This window comes from Sinocyclocheilus rhinocerous, unplaced genomic scaffold, assembly GCF_001515625.1.
Source record: "Sinocyclocheilus rhinocerous isolate Xijiao unplaced genomic scaffold, SAMN03320098_v1.1 scaffold97, whole genome shotgun sequence".
NCBI classification, from domain to species: domain Eukaryota; kingdom Metazoa; phylum Chordata; class Actinopteri; order Cypriniformes; family Cyprinidae; genus Sinocyclocheilus; species Sinocyclocheilus rhinocerous.
The window spans coordinates 1,899,970-1,917,228 of NW_015666183.1; the positions used below are offsets into that span (position 1 = coordinate 1,899,970).

At 34.9% G+C, this 17,259-nt stretch overlaps 2 protein-coding genes and 1 pseudogene across 8 annotated transcripts in view; 2 read left to right on the forward strand and 1 right to left on the reverse strand.

The window, feature by feature from the left end:
• The first annotated feature begins 786 nt into the window (after positions 1-786).
• LOC107732071 (serine/threonine-protein kinase RIO3-like) lies at positions 787-7,018 on the forward strand (annotated as a pseudogene).
• Positions 7,019-9,777: 2,759 nt separating this feature from the next.
• The window catches only part of LOC107732064 (myosin light chain kinase, smooth muscle-like), a 16,882-nt gene continuing 9,400 nt past the window's right edge, over positions 9,778-17,259 (forward strand). The window contains exons 1-9 of the mRNA XM_016543301.1: positions 9,778-10,079; positions 10,624-10,686; positions 11,122-11,157; positions 11,368-11,495; positions 12,002-12,158; positions 12,971-13,282; positions 13,701-13,797; positions 14,382-14,585; positions 15,077-15,291. Of these exons, the coding sequence (XP_016398787.1) occupies positions 9,950-10,079; positions 10,624-10,686; positions 11,122-11,157; positions 11,368-11,495; positions 12,002-12,158; positions 12,971-13,282; positions 13,701-13,797; positions 14,382-14,585; positions 15,077-15,291 (1,342 nt within the window). The 5' untranslated portion in view covers positions 9,778-9,949. The remainder of the gene's footprint in view (positions 10,080-10,623; positions 10,687-11,121; positions 11,158-11,367; positions 11,496-12,001; positions 12,159-12,970; positions 13,283-13,700; positions 13,798-14,381; positions 14,586-15,076; positions 15,292-17,259) is intronic.
• The window catches only part of LOC107732068 (uncharacterized), a 6,316-nt gene continuing 4,384 nt past the window's right edge, over positions 15,328-17,259 (reverse strand). For 3 of the 7 annotated variants that reach the window (XM_016543312.1, XM_016543311.1, XM_016543306.1), the window contains 4 exons: positions 17,082-17,190; positions 16,691-16,831; positions 15,987-16,142; positions 15,328-15,775 (listed from right to left, as the gene is read on the reverse strand). In XM_016543312.1, the coding sequence (XP_016398798.1) occupies positions 15,485-15,775; positions 15,987-16,142; positions 16,691-16,831; positions 17,082-17,190 (697 nt within the window). In that variant the 3' untranslated portion in view covers positions 15,328-15,484. The remainder of the gene's footprint in view (positions 15,776-15,986; positions 16,143-16,690; positions 16,832-17,081; positions 17,191-17,259) is intronic. The other 4 variants (XM_016543307.1, XM_016543313.1, XM_016543310.1 and 1 more) reach the window with 4 other exon arrangements.

Sequence of the window (17,259 nt, forward strand, 5' to 3'; positions counted from 1 at the left end):
AGTTGTCCAAATGAAGTTCTTAGCCATGCATATTACTAATCAAAAATTAAGTTTTGATATATTTACGGTAGGTAATTTACAAAATATCTTCATGAAACATGATCTTTACTTAATATCCTAATGATTTTTAGCATAAAAGAAAAATTGATCATTTTGACCCATACAATGTATTGTTGGCTATTTCTACAAATATACCCCAGCGACTTAAGACTGGTTTTGTGATCCAGGGTCACATATATAGTTCATATACTTCTGTTAATGTAAAATATTAACAAAATAGATATTTTAAATCTTTTTATTTGACTGATTTAATGTGAGACCATGCATATTGATGAGGTTATTAAAGGGATAGTCCGTCCAAAAATGCTTCTTTCTTCTGCGCAACACAAGAGAGAATATTTTGAAGAGTGTTGGTAACCAAACAGTTTCAATTCTCATTGACTTCCATTGTATTTTTTGTTATATTTAATGAATGAGAACCAAAACTGTTTGTTTACCAATATTCTTTAAAATATCTTCTCTTACATTCAACAGAAGAAATAAAATCAAAGTTTGGAAAAGGGTGGAAAATTTCCGAAAACTTTCCAAAAATGTACGAAAGATGCCAAAAATTCCAAATTTTCTGTTTCCTAAATTTACTGGAAATTTTCCACCTTTTTGCAACCCTAGTTTGGAATGAAATGAGGGTGAGTAAATTATGACAGACTTTAAATTTTTGGCACATGTGACAGGACTTTTATTCTGCTTGTCAACTGTTGATGGTGTTGGAATGTGAGCCTTACCTCTGGCAATAGAGTGAATATCAGTCGTTCATGTCTTTTTTGTTTTATTTTTTCCAGAGCCCATGGGGCGCTCCTGTCCTAGCACCAGCTCCCTGCTCTCTGGCTGATGTAATGAGTGAGCAACTGGCCCGACAGCTGCATGAGGAGGGCAGCCCTTTCCCAGAAATCCCAGAGTGAGTGTCAAATGTGCTCACATTATTAGCACTGTTACGAGTCTAGTAGTGGATTACTTCTATATATAGAAAAAATTGTAATATATGATATAGTCACTTGGAATTTGCCTTTTTAGTACTTATTGTACATTTACATTTTTTTTTCTCAACCACTGTGTGTTTAACTTGTTTAACTACAAAATCATTCATCTTGCATTTAAACTCAAATCACTAAAGCAGCAGCGGAATTCTCCTCACAAAATTTTTAATTGTTTAAAGCAAATATGTCATGATTTCTGAAGGCAAAAACATCTTTTGTATCCATTTACTTTTTAGTACCGATCTGGACCTGACCTGCGCTCCTGAAGCCGACACATCCAGCGACCTGATGCTGGCCCAGATGCTTCAGATGGAGTTCGATCGCGAGTTTGACACGCAGCTGCGCAGGGAGGAGAAGAAGTTTAATGGAGACAGCAAAGGTAAAACAAAAAAAATTCTATTTAAAACAATGTGTGTTTTCATCTATTGGACTTTCAATCTGTATATATATATATATATATATAAGTTCGGTTTAACTTGAAATTGTGACAAATATATTACTGTTGTACAGTAGAATGTACTTTTCAATGTAATAATATTAAAATTAATATAAAATAAAAATTAATTGGTAAATAATAATAAAATTAACTTTATTCTTATTTTTTCAAAAGTATCAATTTTTCTTTCATGTTTTAATTTTAAAGGGGTCATATGATGCTTTTTTAAAGATCATTATTTTGTGTATTTGGTGTAACAGAATATGTTGACATGCTTTAATGTTCAAAAAACACATTATTTTTCAAATACTGTACATTATTGTAGGTCCTCTATGCCCCGCCTCTCTCAAACGCTTCGTTTTCTACAAAGTCCCTCCTTCCGACAAGCGCAGTCTGCTCTGATTGGCCAGCTGACCCAGTGCATTGTGATTGGCCGAACACCGCAAGCACTCGTCGGAAATGTAACGCCCCTTACCATAATCGCGAGCTTCATCTTTCAAAATAAATGTAAAGACAGAGCCCGAAAGGGGAACAGAGTCGCGTGACAGACACAGTAATGATGCAGTACACAAGCCGCAGTTAAGACAGTTGACTCTACTGTGATGTGACGCTGTCTCTCTCTCTCTCTCTCTCTCTCTCACACACACACACACACACACACACACATTATGCGCAAAACTCCGCATTTGAACAGTGAATAGCAAATACTTAAACTAATAACAAAACAGTAGCTGATTCAGAAGCGCCAGATTGTCATAGCAAAGTCAGAATTACCTCCTCTCCTAGGTTCACGAAACGGTCGTCCATAAAATGCATTGCTGTTCTGTTGTAAGTGATCTTAAAGATTCCTAAATGCATCTACTTCTGGTAGGCCAAATAAAGTGCTTTTGCTTTCGCTTAGAAACACACAGCGTCTCCCTGACATGGCTGCTTCAACACTAACTGTGGTTACTGAAACCACGCCTTCTTTCTTTGCGTGCTCATTTGGGCCGCATTATGCAAATATTTCCACATAGTGAGGTAGATATGTGGGGGTGTGTTAGAACGAGCCGTTTTAGGGGGGCGTGGCAGAGTCTTAACTTTGATAAAGAATATCTCTTTGGTTTTGAGACTTTAGTCTTTGCAACTTCAGGGATCTTATCTATGCACAAACAGCTTGTAACACTCCAAAGAGAAAGGAAAACTTGAAATCGCATCATATGACCCCTTTAACAAAAAACCTTAGTTATGTTTGCAAAAAAATAAAAGCAATTGTCAAATTTTCTTTTAATTTTCTTTTAAAAGATTGATTGTTAATGTTTTACTCCATTTCATTACCACTGTTTTTGCTAATCAATTTTTAATTAATATTTTTAATTAATTTCATTTGGCTCTATTATTAGAATATTTTTTTATAAATTATTTAAATGTTAATGTTTTCTCAATTCAATTTATTATAAATGCTTTTTGATTATTAAAAGTTTATTAAACCATTAAAATGGAAAATGCAAAATTTGGGGGGAAAAAAGCAGATTTTAATAGGACCATAAAAGTGTAATTTTTTTTGGGGGGGGGGGACAAAATCTAGAAAAATACAAATGCATAAATACATAATATGAATAAAATCCCTACAACTTTTTATTTTATTTTATTCTATTCCTATTCTATCTATAGCACACCTGTACATACAATTTATTCTTTTTTTGTGGTTTATATTTATGCATGTGTATTTTATTCACATCTTATTTTTATTATCTGTGTGTTGTTGTTGTCTCCGTGTACTGGAAGCTTGTGACACTATAACAAATTCCTTGTATGTGCAAACATACTTGGCAATAAAGCTCTTTCTGATTCTGATATTACATAATATAACATACATGCATACATAAATAAACAAACATACATAAACATTTATTTATTTATGCATGTATGTATGTACAAAAAAAAACCTTACCAATTAATTTCATTTACAGTCTCCATATCCTTTGAGAACTACCGCATGGTTCATCCGTATGAGGACAGTGACAGCTCTGAAGATGAGGTTGATTGGCAAGACACTCGCCATGACCCCTACAGAGCTGGTGAGCTTGTTTGTGCTACACAGAAAATCTTTTATGTGCCCTTAGCAGTTAATATTTTGTTACCTGACTGCATTTGATTTACTTACTCAGACAAACCAACAACGACCCCTAAAAAGGGATTTGTTGGAAAGGGCAAGAACATCACCACCAAACATGACGAGGACATCTGTGGACGGAAGAACACGGCACGCATGGACAATGTTAGGCTTGTTCACACATTATCCAAAATGACATGTTAAATTGTTCTTACAGTTGTAATCATTTCAGTCTCTGAATGTATGGATGCAGTTTGCTCCGGAGGTGCAGGTGGGAGACGGGATCGGCATGGACCTGAAGCTCTCCAACCAAGTGTACAATGCTCTGAAACGCCACTGTCACACCGAGCAGCGCCGTAGCGCTCGACTTCATGAGAAGAAGGAGCACTCTACTGCTGTGAGTCGTTTTTCCCTTTTAGGAGCCCAACCCATTCTTTATGAATTATTTTGTTTTATTTTTATTTTATTTTTAATTTCATTTAATTTTATAAATTTTTAAGGGTTTTCAGACTTTTTAAACTGTAGAAGAAAGATAAAGTAAAGAGCCCACCCATATTTTAGTTTATTTTATTGTAGGGATTTTCAGACTAATCCAACTGTAGAAGAAATGTTAAGAGCCCAACCCATTTTTTTATTTATTATTTTGTTTTATTTTAGTTTTTTATTTTAGGTTTTAGACTCAAAAAAGTAATGTAATGCAAAGAGCCCAACTCAATTGCTATTTATTAAGTAATTTTAATTTAATTTTAGTTTATTTTGATTTTCAGACTTAACCAACTGTAGAATAAATGTAATGTAAAGAGCCAAACCCATTTTTTTATTCATTATTTTATTTAATTTGAGCTTTTTTTTATTTTAGCTTATTGTTTTAGGGGGTTTGAGACTCAACAAACTGTAGAAGAAATGTAAAGAGCCCAACCCATTTTTTAATTTATTATTTTATTTTTGTTTGTTTAGTTTTTTATTTTAGGGGGTTTTAGACTCAAAAAAGTAATGTAATGCAAAGAGCCCAACTCAGTTGTTATTTATTAATTTATTTTATTTTTTATTTAATTTAATTTTTATTTTAGTTTATTTTGATTAATTTTATTTTAGGGGTTTTCAGACTCCACAAACTGTAGAAGAAATATAATGTCAAAAACCCAATCTATTTTTTATTAATTTTATGTTGTTTTATTTTATTTGTTTCATTTGATTTATATTTTAGTTAATTTAATTGTATACAAACTGTAGAAGAAATGCAATGTAAAGAGCCCAACCCATAATTTATTTTAGTTTAATTTATTGTAGGGGTTTTCAGACTCAACCAACTGTAGAATAAATGTAATGTTAAGAGCCCAACCCATTTTTTTTATTTATTATTTTATTTAATTTGAATTTTTTTATTTTAGCTTATTATTTTAGGGGGTTTGAGACTCAACAAACTGTCGAAGAAATGTAATGTGTCCACTTGTATGTGCTGACTGTACATTTCATGTCCTCTTTTGCTCAGGAACAAGCTGTGGACCCCAGGACCAGACTGCTCATGTACAAAATGGTGAATGCTGGGATACTGGAGAACATCAATGGCTGCATCAGCACAGGAAAAGAGTCAGTGGTTTTCCACGCTAATGGAGGGAGGTGTGTGCTTTGCATCATTGTGTGTGCATCAACTCGCTTAAGTCTTGCAATTAATGTAAGTGTGCATTTATTAAGCAGTGTTAATCTCAATGTGTCTCGTGCAGCTTTGAAGAGAAGATTGTTCCAGAAGAGTGTGTCCTCAAAGTTTTCAAGACCACCCTGAATGAGCTCTTGATATTCACCTCTTGTTCTCTGTCTCACAGATGATGCAGCGTCTGTATCAAGACTGTAACCTGGTTCATGCTGATTTGAGTGAATACAACATGCTCTGGCATGACGGACAGGTTTGTATCAAGCCAGTTAAAACATTCTTAGTAGCACGTCTTTTTAAATTCTGCAGAAAAAGCAAGGCTAGTCATGTGTTCATCAACTACACTACTGTTTAAAACTTAAACCCTCTTATGCTCGCCAAGGCTGCATTTATTTGATCAAACATGCAATAAAAACAGGAATATTGTGAAATATTATTACAATTTAAAACATCTGCTTTCTATTTGAATATATTTGGGATGCAAAACTGAATTTCCAGCATCATTACTCCAGTCTTTCTAATATGCTGATATGGTGCTCAAAAAACATGATTATCAATGTTGAAAACAGCTTTTATATTTTTGTGGATACTGTGATGCATTTAATTTCAGAATTCTTATAAATTAATAAATAAATGTTAAAAAAACAGCATTAATTTAAAATACAAATGTTTTGTAACATGATCTTTTTTTATTTTCTTTTTTTTATCTTATTAACCCCGTGAGACCTTAAAGTTATTTTATTATTTTTTTCCTGATGAAGGTGTGGTTCATTGATGTGAGTCAGTCCATAGAGCCCACTCACCCTCACGGTCTGGAGTTCTTGTTCAGAGACTGCAGGAATGTGGCCACAGTAAGTGTCCGAACTATCTTGTGGTGTAATAAAGAGCTCTGTAATAGCTCTAAAGCAAGGTTGTGATCATTAATGAATGCTATTTTCTTCTCTCCAGTTTTTCCAGAAAGCTGGTGTGGCTGAAGCTCTCAATGTATTTGAGCTGTTCAACACTGTGTCTGAACTGCAGATCAACAGCGATAATGAGGCTGATTTCTTAGCCCAGGTCCGGATTTCAAACATTGTTTAGAAAGATCCAACTAATATTTAAAACTTGGTTGTTAAAAATCAATCGTGTCGTACATTTTTACAGATTGAAGCCCTGGAGAAAAGAAATGAAGATCATGTGCAGAAATCCGGCAAGAAAATCTTCATGGACACCAGTGAAGGCAGCCCACCCCAATTAAACACTGATGATGATGATGATTAACACGAGCACAATAGTCATTTGAAAAATAAAGGAGAGAAAATCCCTCCATTCACAAATAAGTTGTGGAATGGGACGAACGCCATGTCCATGTGACATACTCGCACCGTCCTTCTGCTGTTAACACATTTGCTCGGTGTTGAAAGTGGCACGTGGTCATTTGAGACATCGAGCATAACTTGTCATTTTTTAATAGACCATTTTGGAAGATGGTCAAAAACATAAAAAAATAAGGAAACCAGTAACTATAAAGACACATGTAATGTTTTAGAATTGTGTGGTGTTAAAAATGTGTCTCCTTCCACAATGAGAGCAAGCAGAGAATGAATATCTCTTGAAGATCTTCTAAGGATCTCTGAATGCTCTGAGCTTTGATAATGAGCAGAACTCAGGACGTTGATCCAATCTGTTCATCATAAAAAAAAAAAAAAATGATAGCCTGGGTTTTTACGTGAAATAATTTTACTTCTAAGATGACTATTGTAGATTTGTGGTCTTTGAGATCTTGTGTAAAATCAGGTAAAGATAAAATAAAACTCTTAAATGGCATGCTTTGAGTTCTTTCTTGACCTCTTGTTCTTTAGCTGAGGATTATTGGCAATAAATACAGTTTAAAGGAATAGTTCACTCAAAATGAGAATATGCTGAAGTTTTAGTCACCGTCAAGTCATCCAAGATGTAGATGAGTTTGTTTCTTCATCAGAACAGATTTGGAGAAATGTAGCATTACATCACTTGCTCACCAATGGATCCTCTGCAGTGAATGGGTGCCGTCAGAATGAGAGTCCAAACAGCTGATAAAAGCAATAATCCACAAAATATTCATTTTGGGTGAACTTTTCTTTGAAGCAAGAATATGTAGTTTTGTGTATTTTTGCTACTTTGAAGCCCCCTACAGTTAAGTGAGTGGAATTCACCGTCGAAATTACAGTGAATATCTGTACACGTGCATTTGTTTCTGCCGTAAAGCAGTCCGCCCTTTCGCGAAATGTTATTTGACTGTTATAGGAGTTATTTTGGCCATAGTTTGACAGTTGCTTGACATTTTATCCATAAAAAGATCACTCCAAATATCAGTTGCACTGTCATTATAGTTAACTAAAACTAAAACCATAAAAAGTTACATAAAATAATTGTACAAACTGAACTAAGATCAAATATAAAAAACCTTAAACTTAATTTATCTTAGCTAGTTACGAAGGCAACATTTCTTTTATTTTCACATGATGTAGGCTACTAAAATAACGGGGACCAAAACTGAAATAAAAAATTATACCTATAAAAAATTATGAAAAACTAAAAATTGCAACAACAACAAAATAAAATAATCAAAATGAGTTAAACTATAACAGTATCCAAATAATACTAAAATAAAACTGGTCAGTAGTTATTCACACCTAAAAATTGTTTTCGTACTTCATTATGCAATTTTATACTTACTCAAATTTCTGTCATTAATAATAATTTATATCATAATAAATAGTCGTTGTGATTTTGTTTGCTGTATCTCCTGATAGAGAATCTGTCATTCCCAGCTCTGCAATTGGAGAACATGTATACAAAAACAGAGCAGAACGTCAATAGAAAAGTTTTTTTGCTGATTCGTCTGGTACTCTTCCTTCTGTCAACATGAAATGTAACATCCTTCAGGTCAGAAGTTTTAAAAACAATACATAGAAAAGTAGGTCTGATGCATCTGCATTTAACCCTTAACCCTATTCTGTACTATACTGTAGTATATACCCACCTAAAACTACAGCATAAAGTGTTGTCTTGGATTCATGAGATATATTTGATATGTTTGCATATAAGCGGTTATGCCCCAAAGACTTTTTCCAAAAAAGAAAAAAAAAACTTGAAACTTGCAGAACACTTTATTTAAGGGCTTGTAGGGACAAGTTGGTGTGTCCCATAAGTGCAACTGCAATTTCTACTTTCTCCCCCATTCCTCAAAAATGCATGTATGCCTGAGAACGTGTACAGTAGATTTTGTATCTGCATATGTGTGATATTTTCCCTCGACAAAAAGGACTAGTAGGACAGTGTGTTTGTGTGTAATCAGATTACAACCAGTCTCATCTTCACCCTTTAAAACTGCATATTTCAGCTATTATCACCTTTAATTACTCTATGTTGTTATGTGCTTCTTAGAAATACTTAGAATTTTATATTGGCTCACTCAAATATCAATATCACAAATTATTTTCCATCTCAGTTGTTTCTCCCATAGACAAACCGAGACGTCCACATTTATTTTACAGCTCTATATACTTCTTACTGTATGGTCTCATATGTATTATTATATACCCAAAGACATTTTAGAATAAATATTTTATATAAATCGGTATTTAAATTACACCTAATAGAATTCCATAGGACTCTGGAGTTATAATATCTGAGAGCAATAATAACAAGTTCATTTAACCTACAAAATATCCAGCTATGTGTTGACCTCAAATTAATGACTAATTTCACAACTTCACACAATTTATACAACACAAAGATACTTAAAGACATTTCGATTCCGAGCATGAATTCTATTTTCCATCTCAGTTGTTTCTCCCATAGACAAACCGAGACGTCCACATTTATTTTACAGCTCTATATACTCTTACTGTATGGTCTCATATGTATTATTATATACCCAAAGACATTTTAGAATAAATATTTTATATAAATTGGTATTTAAATTACACCTAATAGAATTCCATAGGACTCTGGAGTTATAATATCTGAGAGCAATAATAACAAGTTCATTTAACCTACAAAATATCCAGCTATGTGTTGACCTCAAATTAATGACTAATTTCACAACTTCACACAATTTATACAACACAAAGATACTTAAAGACATTTCGATTCCGAGCATGAATTCTTTTTGAATGAAGTATTATATATTCATATGCATATGCTGCTTCTTCCTGATCAGTGGTGATGAAATGCAAACTACATCTACAATGTGTAGATTAAATATGCTCAGATAAAATATGAGGTTTACATCAGGCTAAAGTAACCAAGATAATCCCAAGCAGCCCGACAGGCTCATCCACATTTGTAATGTCACATATATATGTCACACACCCATGAGCTGAGAAAATAGTTGTAGTTTTCAGTTGAAATGTTTCAGTCTACAACGTTTTCTGTCTGTGAGACCAACGCATTTGTGCACATTTCAGGGAAACTGTGTTTATGATTTCTTTGTTGTTGTGGATTTCGACAGTGATTGAGTGGCTTTCGGTTACAGGCCGTGGGTGGAAGCCCCGCCCACCTCATCTATGTGAGATTAGCTCATACCTTTCCCCCTCAGACCGTTTATATGATCGACCTGATAACTTCCGCTGTTTCCTGTGACATGAAGTAGAACGAGAATGCTGCCGAATAAAGCAGTGAGAGAAATAATGGAAGGAGACATGCAAATCTGAGAGAAGTTGAGAGGAGGAAGAGACAAACCGTTTGGAACTTGTCACAGTGTAATAATGGCCTTCATTGAAAAGGGTCCAAAGAAGACCTACATTTCAACATTCAGGTTTGACCTGAAGTCTTCAGCAGCGCTGGATGTGCCGAGAACCAAGCCGACGAACAGAGAGGAGAGCTGTCTGAAATCAGGTGAGATATTTCTATCTTGACACACTAATTCCCATAGATGAATCATCTTTATATTTTTTTAAAGCGATATTTAGGAAATGTTTCCTTGTCAAGATGTTTAAGTCTCTTCTGCTCACCAAGGCTGCATTTAAAAAAAAAAAAAAATCAAAACTACAGTAAATATTGTGAAATATTATTAGAATTGAAAAGAATTTGAATTTATGTTAAAATGTAATTTATTCCTTTGATGCAAAGCTGAATTTTCAGCATCATTACTCCAGTCTTCAGTGTCACGTGATCCTTCAGAAATCATTCTGATATGCTGATTTGGCTGCTCAAGAAACATTTCTGATTATTATCAATGTGGAAATTTTAAAAGAACAGACTTCATTTGAAATGGGAATGTTTTGTAACAATATAAATGTCTTTTACTGTCGCTTTTGATTAGTGTGATTAATGTGCTTGTGCAAACACAGAAAGTGAGACCATAACTATATTTTACCTGATGTGTGTGTTTCAATATTTGTGCAATTAAAAGAACACATTATTAAACATTTTCAAACAGAAACTGCTGACACAAGGAAAACATTTCCTAAAAACTCCCTAGACACAGAAAAGAGGAGACCAGGTATGTATCTTACAAACTACAGACACACATACACTAGTATTGGTAGATTAATTATAACAATACCGAAAAAAATCTTTACTATTTAATACTTCACAAAAATGATAATGAACAATAGTGATTTATTAATAGTATTTATATACTTCTGATGCCTTTTTTAATACAAATGCACTATTTTAAAGGCTAAACTGTGTTTATATCACATTTAAATGTCAGTGCAGGGCAGAATGTGGGATTGGAAACAGATTTCTATAAATTCAATTCAGACGGTCTCATTATGCCTGTAGCCAATCACACAAGCCTTCTGTGTCTACTAGCCAATTATATGCCACATTTAATTAAACATTGCACGTCACATGACTGATGAGTCCTGATGAGCCATATCTATATGTACATGCCTTGTTCAAGTTCACCAATTTGATCTGTGTTTCATTGCAGACGTCACTCTCAATAACACAGCCAGCAGAAGTTCAGGTGAGTGTGTGCTTTCTGATGAACTAATTCCGGTTCTCAAAATGAGTTAAATACTAAATACTGGAACTGATGGATTCTGTAAGTAGGCCACAATCAGTGCATTCTTACAAGAGACATGAAGTACTTGTAAAAGTGGAGTATCTGTATTGTGGTTCAAGAGCCTGAACTACTTCAATCTGTGTGTCAGTGGACTCTCTTCCTGTTCTCCAGGTGCAGTAGCTGAGTTTTTGGATCCCCAGCAGCAGGTTGTGGTTTGTGTTGGAGGAACCGCTCGACTGCACTGCCGTTTCAGAAGCTCTGGGCCTGTGGCTTCCTGCTGGATTCATGACACGGAAAAGGTCTGAGCAGTTTGTGAAGCTTTAGTGGAACGTGTATTTAAAGGGGTCATATGATGTTGCTAAAAAAGAACATTATGTTGTGTATTTGGTACGGCGGCAACAATACTACAGCAAGAATCAAAGTTACGCCTTTGCGTGAACATTTGGGTGGTGTTATGCAAATCTTCCCACACAGTGATGTAGACATGTGGGGGAGTGTTTAAACGAGGTGTTTTAGGAGGGCGTGGACGAGTCTTAACTTTTATAAAGAATATCTCTTTGGGTTTGAGACTTTAGTCTTTGCAACTTTAGGGATCTTATCTATTCACAATCAGCTTGTAACACTCCAAAGAGAAAGGAAAACTTGAAATCGCATCATATGACCCCTTTAATTAATGTGATTCTCCACACCTGTGTGAACATAAGAACTGACTTCATGAATTTCAAATAAGCAGGTGTTTTGTGGTGGATTCGTTGGAAAAAAACCCACTTGTCTGATATTTTTAGTGTGGATATTTTGTCATTAGGTTTTGTTAGAAGGACCGCGAGTGTGTGCGACGAACACCAGCAGTAGCAGCACCCTGGTTCTCTCTGATGTTCTTCCTGTAGATGCGGGAAGTTATTCCCTTTTTGTTCGGAACCGAGGAGGCACAGCTCACCGGACCATAAGCCTCCGTGTCATTGGTAAGATCTGAAATTAGTCTAATCGGTCTATATCTATGGTGATAGCATGACAACCAATAATCAAATTGCCTTTTTGTTCTCATTTGTGTTGCTTTAGTATTATTCATGTACTATTTTAGTGTTTATTAATATTTCGAATTATATTTTCAGGTTTTTGTTTTAGAAATGTCATGTTTTATTAATTCATTTTAATATTTCCATTAAGCTTTATTTTTTTTTATTGGATTTTTTATTTTTTTTTACATTTTCAGTTTTAATTCTAGATTTAGAAATTATGTATTTACTTTTAATAGTTTTCAAATGTATTTTTTTTTAGCTTTTTAATTTCTGTTTTTTTTTTTTGTTTACCTTGCAGTTGTCATGCCTTTTCTATTATTTCTGTTTAGCTTTTTATTTATTTTTTTGAACAAGCCTTTTTGTATTTTCAGTTTGTAAATTACAGAAATTGTGCTCGTCATATTAAACACACACACACGCGTATTATTTTATATATATATATATTTTTTTTTCTGTATGGTTTTATATTTTTGTATTAATTTAAAAAAAAAAAAAAATTTAAATCCCATTTTTGAAGTATGTTTTTCTTTGTTTTATTATATTCAAAAACATTTTTTTAGTTTTAGTAATTTAGTACATTTTAAACCTTTTTTTTCCCTCTCATTTTCATCTGCTAGTTTCTCTTGTCATTTTTTTCATCAATGTGTTCATCTTTTGAATTAACAAATAATTAAAAAAAAATTATATATACATTTTTTTTTTTTTTTTTACTTCCCAATAACCTTGCTTCTCATTCACTTTCTATTTCTCCCCAGATCGTCCAGACCCTCCAGCCTCGTGTCCGTTCGTATCCCAGCTGACCCGCTCATCGCTGGTTCTGTCCTGGTCTGGGCCGTGTTTTGATGGAGGTTCTGCCATCACAGGCTACGTGGTGGAGTTTCAGAGGCTGGACCAAACCGAGCCCGGCGACTGGGCTGAACTCACTAACCAGTGTCAGAACACCTCGTATCGGGTCCGCTCTGGTCTCGACCCGCAGGGACAGTATCGCTTCAGAGTACGAGCCTGTAACGCAGCGGGAGTCAGTGATTCCAGTGAGGAGTCGGACTGCATTAAGATGAACGCTGCAGGTAGACAGATGCCCAACTTTTAAACCATTTTAAGTTACCATGCTAGTCTTAATGTTTCTGTAGTATATAGTATATGTAGTGTGTACAGTATGCAAATTATGTATGCATGAAATATGAGCAAATTTGTTAAACATTAAAATATATTTTCATTTAATTTGTTTAAAATCTAAATATTGTTTAAATGTATAATGAATTATATAATCTATTTTTTTAAAAAACATTTTTTAAAAATGTAATTTTTTTTTAATAAACATTTAAATGTGAATTCTATAATATGTTATAAAAATATAAATATTCATGGTTATTGTATGTTTGTGTAGTTTGTTTATATAATTTCAAATACATTTCAAATATACACGCATATAGAATGCTAGTGTTTCTTTTTGAAGTCAGTGATGCTCAAGCAATTTTCTTTTAGGTGAGCCACAACAGGAAGTGACCTCATATGTGGAGGTTGTGCCTGACACTACACACAAAGCCAGGGATCATTATCATGTTCGTGAAAAACTGGGAGTGTGAGTATCAGCTAGTGTTGGGCGGTATACCGGTTCATACCGAATACCGGTGTTTATTTTTGTTATGATATGAATTTTTAAAATACCGCAATACCGGTGTATGTCACTTAAATAACGTTCGGAACGCGACACTGTTTGAAAGGGGTCCCTTTTCACTGTTGCACTGTGGTGAGGGAACAGCTGTATGTGTTACTAAGCCTGAAAGTTCCGAAACTGAAGCTGTAGAACTAATAGAACATGATGACACAGAAGAACTCATCCACAATATCCACATTGACCGCCACAAATATCCACCGCCCCCTGCCATCAGCTCCCGCGTCTCACAAGTGCGACTTCAGCACTAGATTTAGCAACTTTCAGACCCATTTAGCTGCTTTTTCCCATAGAATATTCATACTGACAAACCTAGCGACTTTTTTGGATAAACCTTCGCTATGGTGTACCGTGAAACCAGTATAATTTTGAAAAATACCGTGATATAAATTGTTGGTCATACCGCCCAGCACTAGTATCAGCCATCTCATAAATCAAGTCTAAAATTGATATTTATATTTATCTTAAACAGTCATCTTCTATCTCCACAGGGGGAAGTTTGGGGAGGTGTACAGGATGACCCATAAGCATACGGGTCAGGTGTATGCTGGGAAATTCTACCGGGCCCGTGTCTCCAGAGAGAAAACGGCAGCGCGTCAAGAAATCAAACTGATGAATGAACTACGTCACCCGAAGCTGGTGCAGTGTCTCGCAGCCTACGACACCCCGTCTGAGATCGTCATGATTCTGGAGTAGTGAGTAGTGATATAATCCATATGTCTCTTTAAAGTGACACATGAAATGGCTTTTTCTAATATATATATATACATACACACACACAAACTACATATCTAACCATTTTAAAGTGTTCTATGTAGTTGTTGCACATGCATTTCTCTTATCCATTAACATTCATTTTAATTTCAAATCTTTGTTAAAGGAAATATCAGACCCGTTTTTTTTTTTTATTATTTAAAAATAATAAAATGCATTTAATTTAAAGGATAGAATGCTCCTCATGTGCTGAGCATGTTTGCAGTTTTGGAATTTCAATTTTAAAGGGGTCATATGATGCGATTTCAATTTTTCCTTTCGTGGTCTAACTAAGTTCTTTTTACCCACCAAAAATTGAAAACTTTTTTGGCAAGTTAAAATAAATATCACTTTTAGCTTTTAAATCAAAACTTTTGTATAAAAATGAAACCAACATGCATTTCTAACCTGTAATTGTTCTGCTTCATTGCAGTATTGCAGGTGGTGAGTTGTTTGAACGGATAGTAGATGAGAACTTCGAGCACACAGAACCCAACAGTGTGAACTACATGCGTCAGATCCTGGAAGGAATCCAGTATATCCATAGCAAACACATCGTCCACCTCGACCTGAAGCCGGAGAACATTGTCTGTGTGAACGCTGGGTCACTCATCAAGATCATTGACTTTGGACTGGCCTGCAAACTGGGTGAGTGATTCATTTTAAGTGCTGCTTTTTTTTTTTTTCCCAGAGCGAGTCAAACAATTTGAGTCGAAGTACGAAAAAAATTCCTCAATTTTGTAATTCCAAAGTAGAAACTTTATTTCTTTTATATTCACATTTTAATAAATCTAGATACACTGCTGTACATTCATCCCCGTCTGGTTTCAGTCTGTGTGTGTTATGTTGGGTTGTGGTTGGGAAAGAGCCACATGAGATGTCCCTTTGAGCATTCCCACTGAATCCGAATCAGACTCCCGGATGTTAAAGTTTTAAATTCCAGAACCGGCTCTCCACACTGATGGCAGGTTCTGAACAGTCCTGTCAAACTGGATTTGTTGACCGCCCATTTTCTTTCTTTCTGATCTACTATTCCTCTTGTCATTGAAATGGGATCAGATGCGGCATCAGACAAAGATCTCATGGTGTTTAAACGTTCCTCCAATCGCAGGGCAGTCTGTGCGAATTCATCCTACAAGAGAGAAAATAATCAGTGAGCAGTTTAGACTCCTTTGACTGAATTGCTGATCCTAAAAACATTTGATCTAAAGGCTTATTAAATGCTTAAATATTTTCATAGACTAATTACCCCGGATGAGTTGGAGTGAATATTGAAGGAAAGTGTCCAGCATACATTAATTCCAATAGGTCAGATCTTTACTCAACTGTCCATTTTGACCAACCTTTCTTTCCTCATAGTGCACTGCGCTGTCTTCCTCTGTAGTTGTGCTTGAAGATGAACTCTGCTCCATCATACGGTTTTGTTCCTCAGTGTAACCCATGCTGACATCTGGGTCAAATCTATCCTCTATTAGTCGTTCAGGCTGTGCTTGTTTATCCTACATGGCAGAAAATGGTGACACATGAGAAGTTATAATGCAGAATACAGTTGTGTATGGTTGCCAAAACTTGATATTTAACATCAATTTCCAATGATGAGCAGTCACAGGTGTTGTATGTTAATCATTTTTAAAATTTGTATGTGGCTCATCTAATTAGCCTGTCAATTTCACAGTTTTGAATCAAGTTTGCAATTCAAATTCAAATTAATTCCTAATTAAAGTCAAATGAGATCAATTAGCTTTAATTTAACAAGATTTTACCAAAATAGGAATGACCATATTGTTAGTAAGTCTTTAGTTGAATTTCTGGCAAAAATAACAAATAAAAATAGGAAATAAACTTTAAAATGAGTTTATGAACTCTAAAACAGCACATGTATGGCTGAAAACTACAAAAAATTGTGAAGTGTTATAATTGGAGCTTAATTATTTGCAGAATAATTTGTGGAGAAATAAAATAACTAAGATCAATGAATTTCAAAAAAAGTGCTGCATTGGAAAGCACTGTAATAGTGGAGAAACTTGCATGATATGTGAGCACTTACTGGTTGATATGGCCATAGGGGAGGGAGGTCATAGCAGATCCCAAGGACCTCAACGTTTGTGGACTGGGCTTCTGGACTAGGCACAGATTCAGTGTCTGACTGGGTGTCCCAACTGGGCTGAGGTGAATCCCTCAGAATCTTCTATGACAATTTATGTTTGAGATTAGTATGTTGTATCAGATGCAGTGTAAACCAAATGCGTTTAAGATCTAACAGGTTGACTAGAGTTACCGTAAAAAAACGATGAGTAATCTTTGGCATAGGTTGACTGACCCAACAAACCATCCATTGTACTGGTGTAGTATTAATTTTTACAGGTTATTTCCTGATAATTGGGACTCTCTCCCACCTCAATGGCAAAAAGTGTCGCAATTTACCTGAATGTACATACCCTACACACCTCAGTTTGTGGTGCAGATGCAAATGTTGATTTCCGGGGTCTTCCTCTCTTTCTCAAAGACGCACTGGATTTGTCTTGCAAAAGATGCCCACCACACACCCTTAATAAACAAAAATGAGAACCATAAAAGTTGCAATAAGCAAATAAGGCAAAACTTATTTTTACTGGG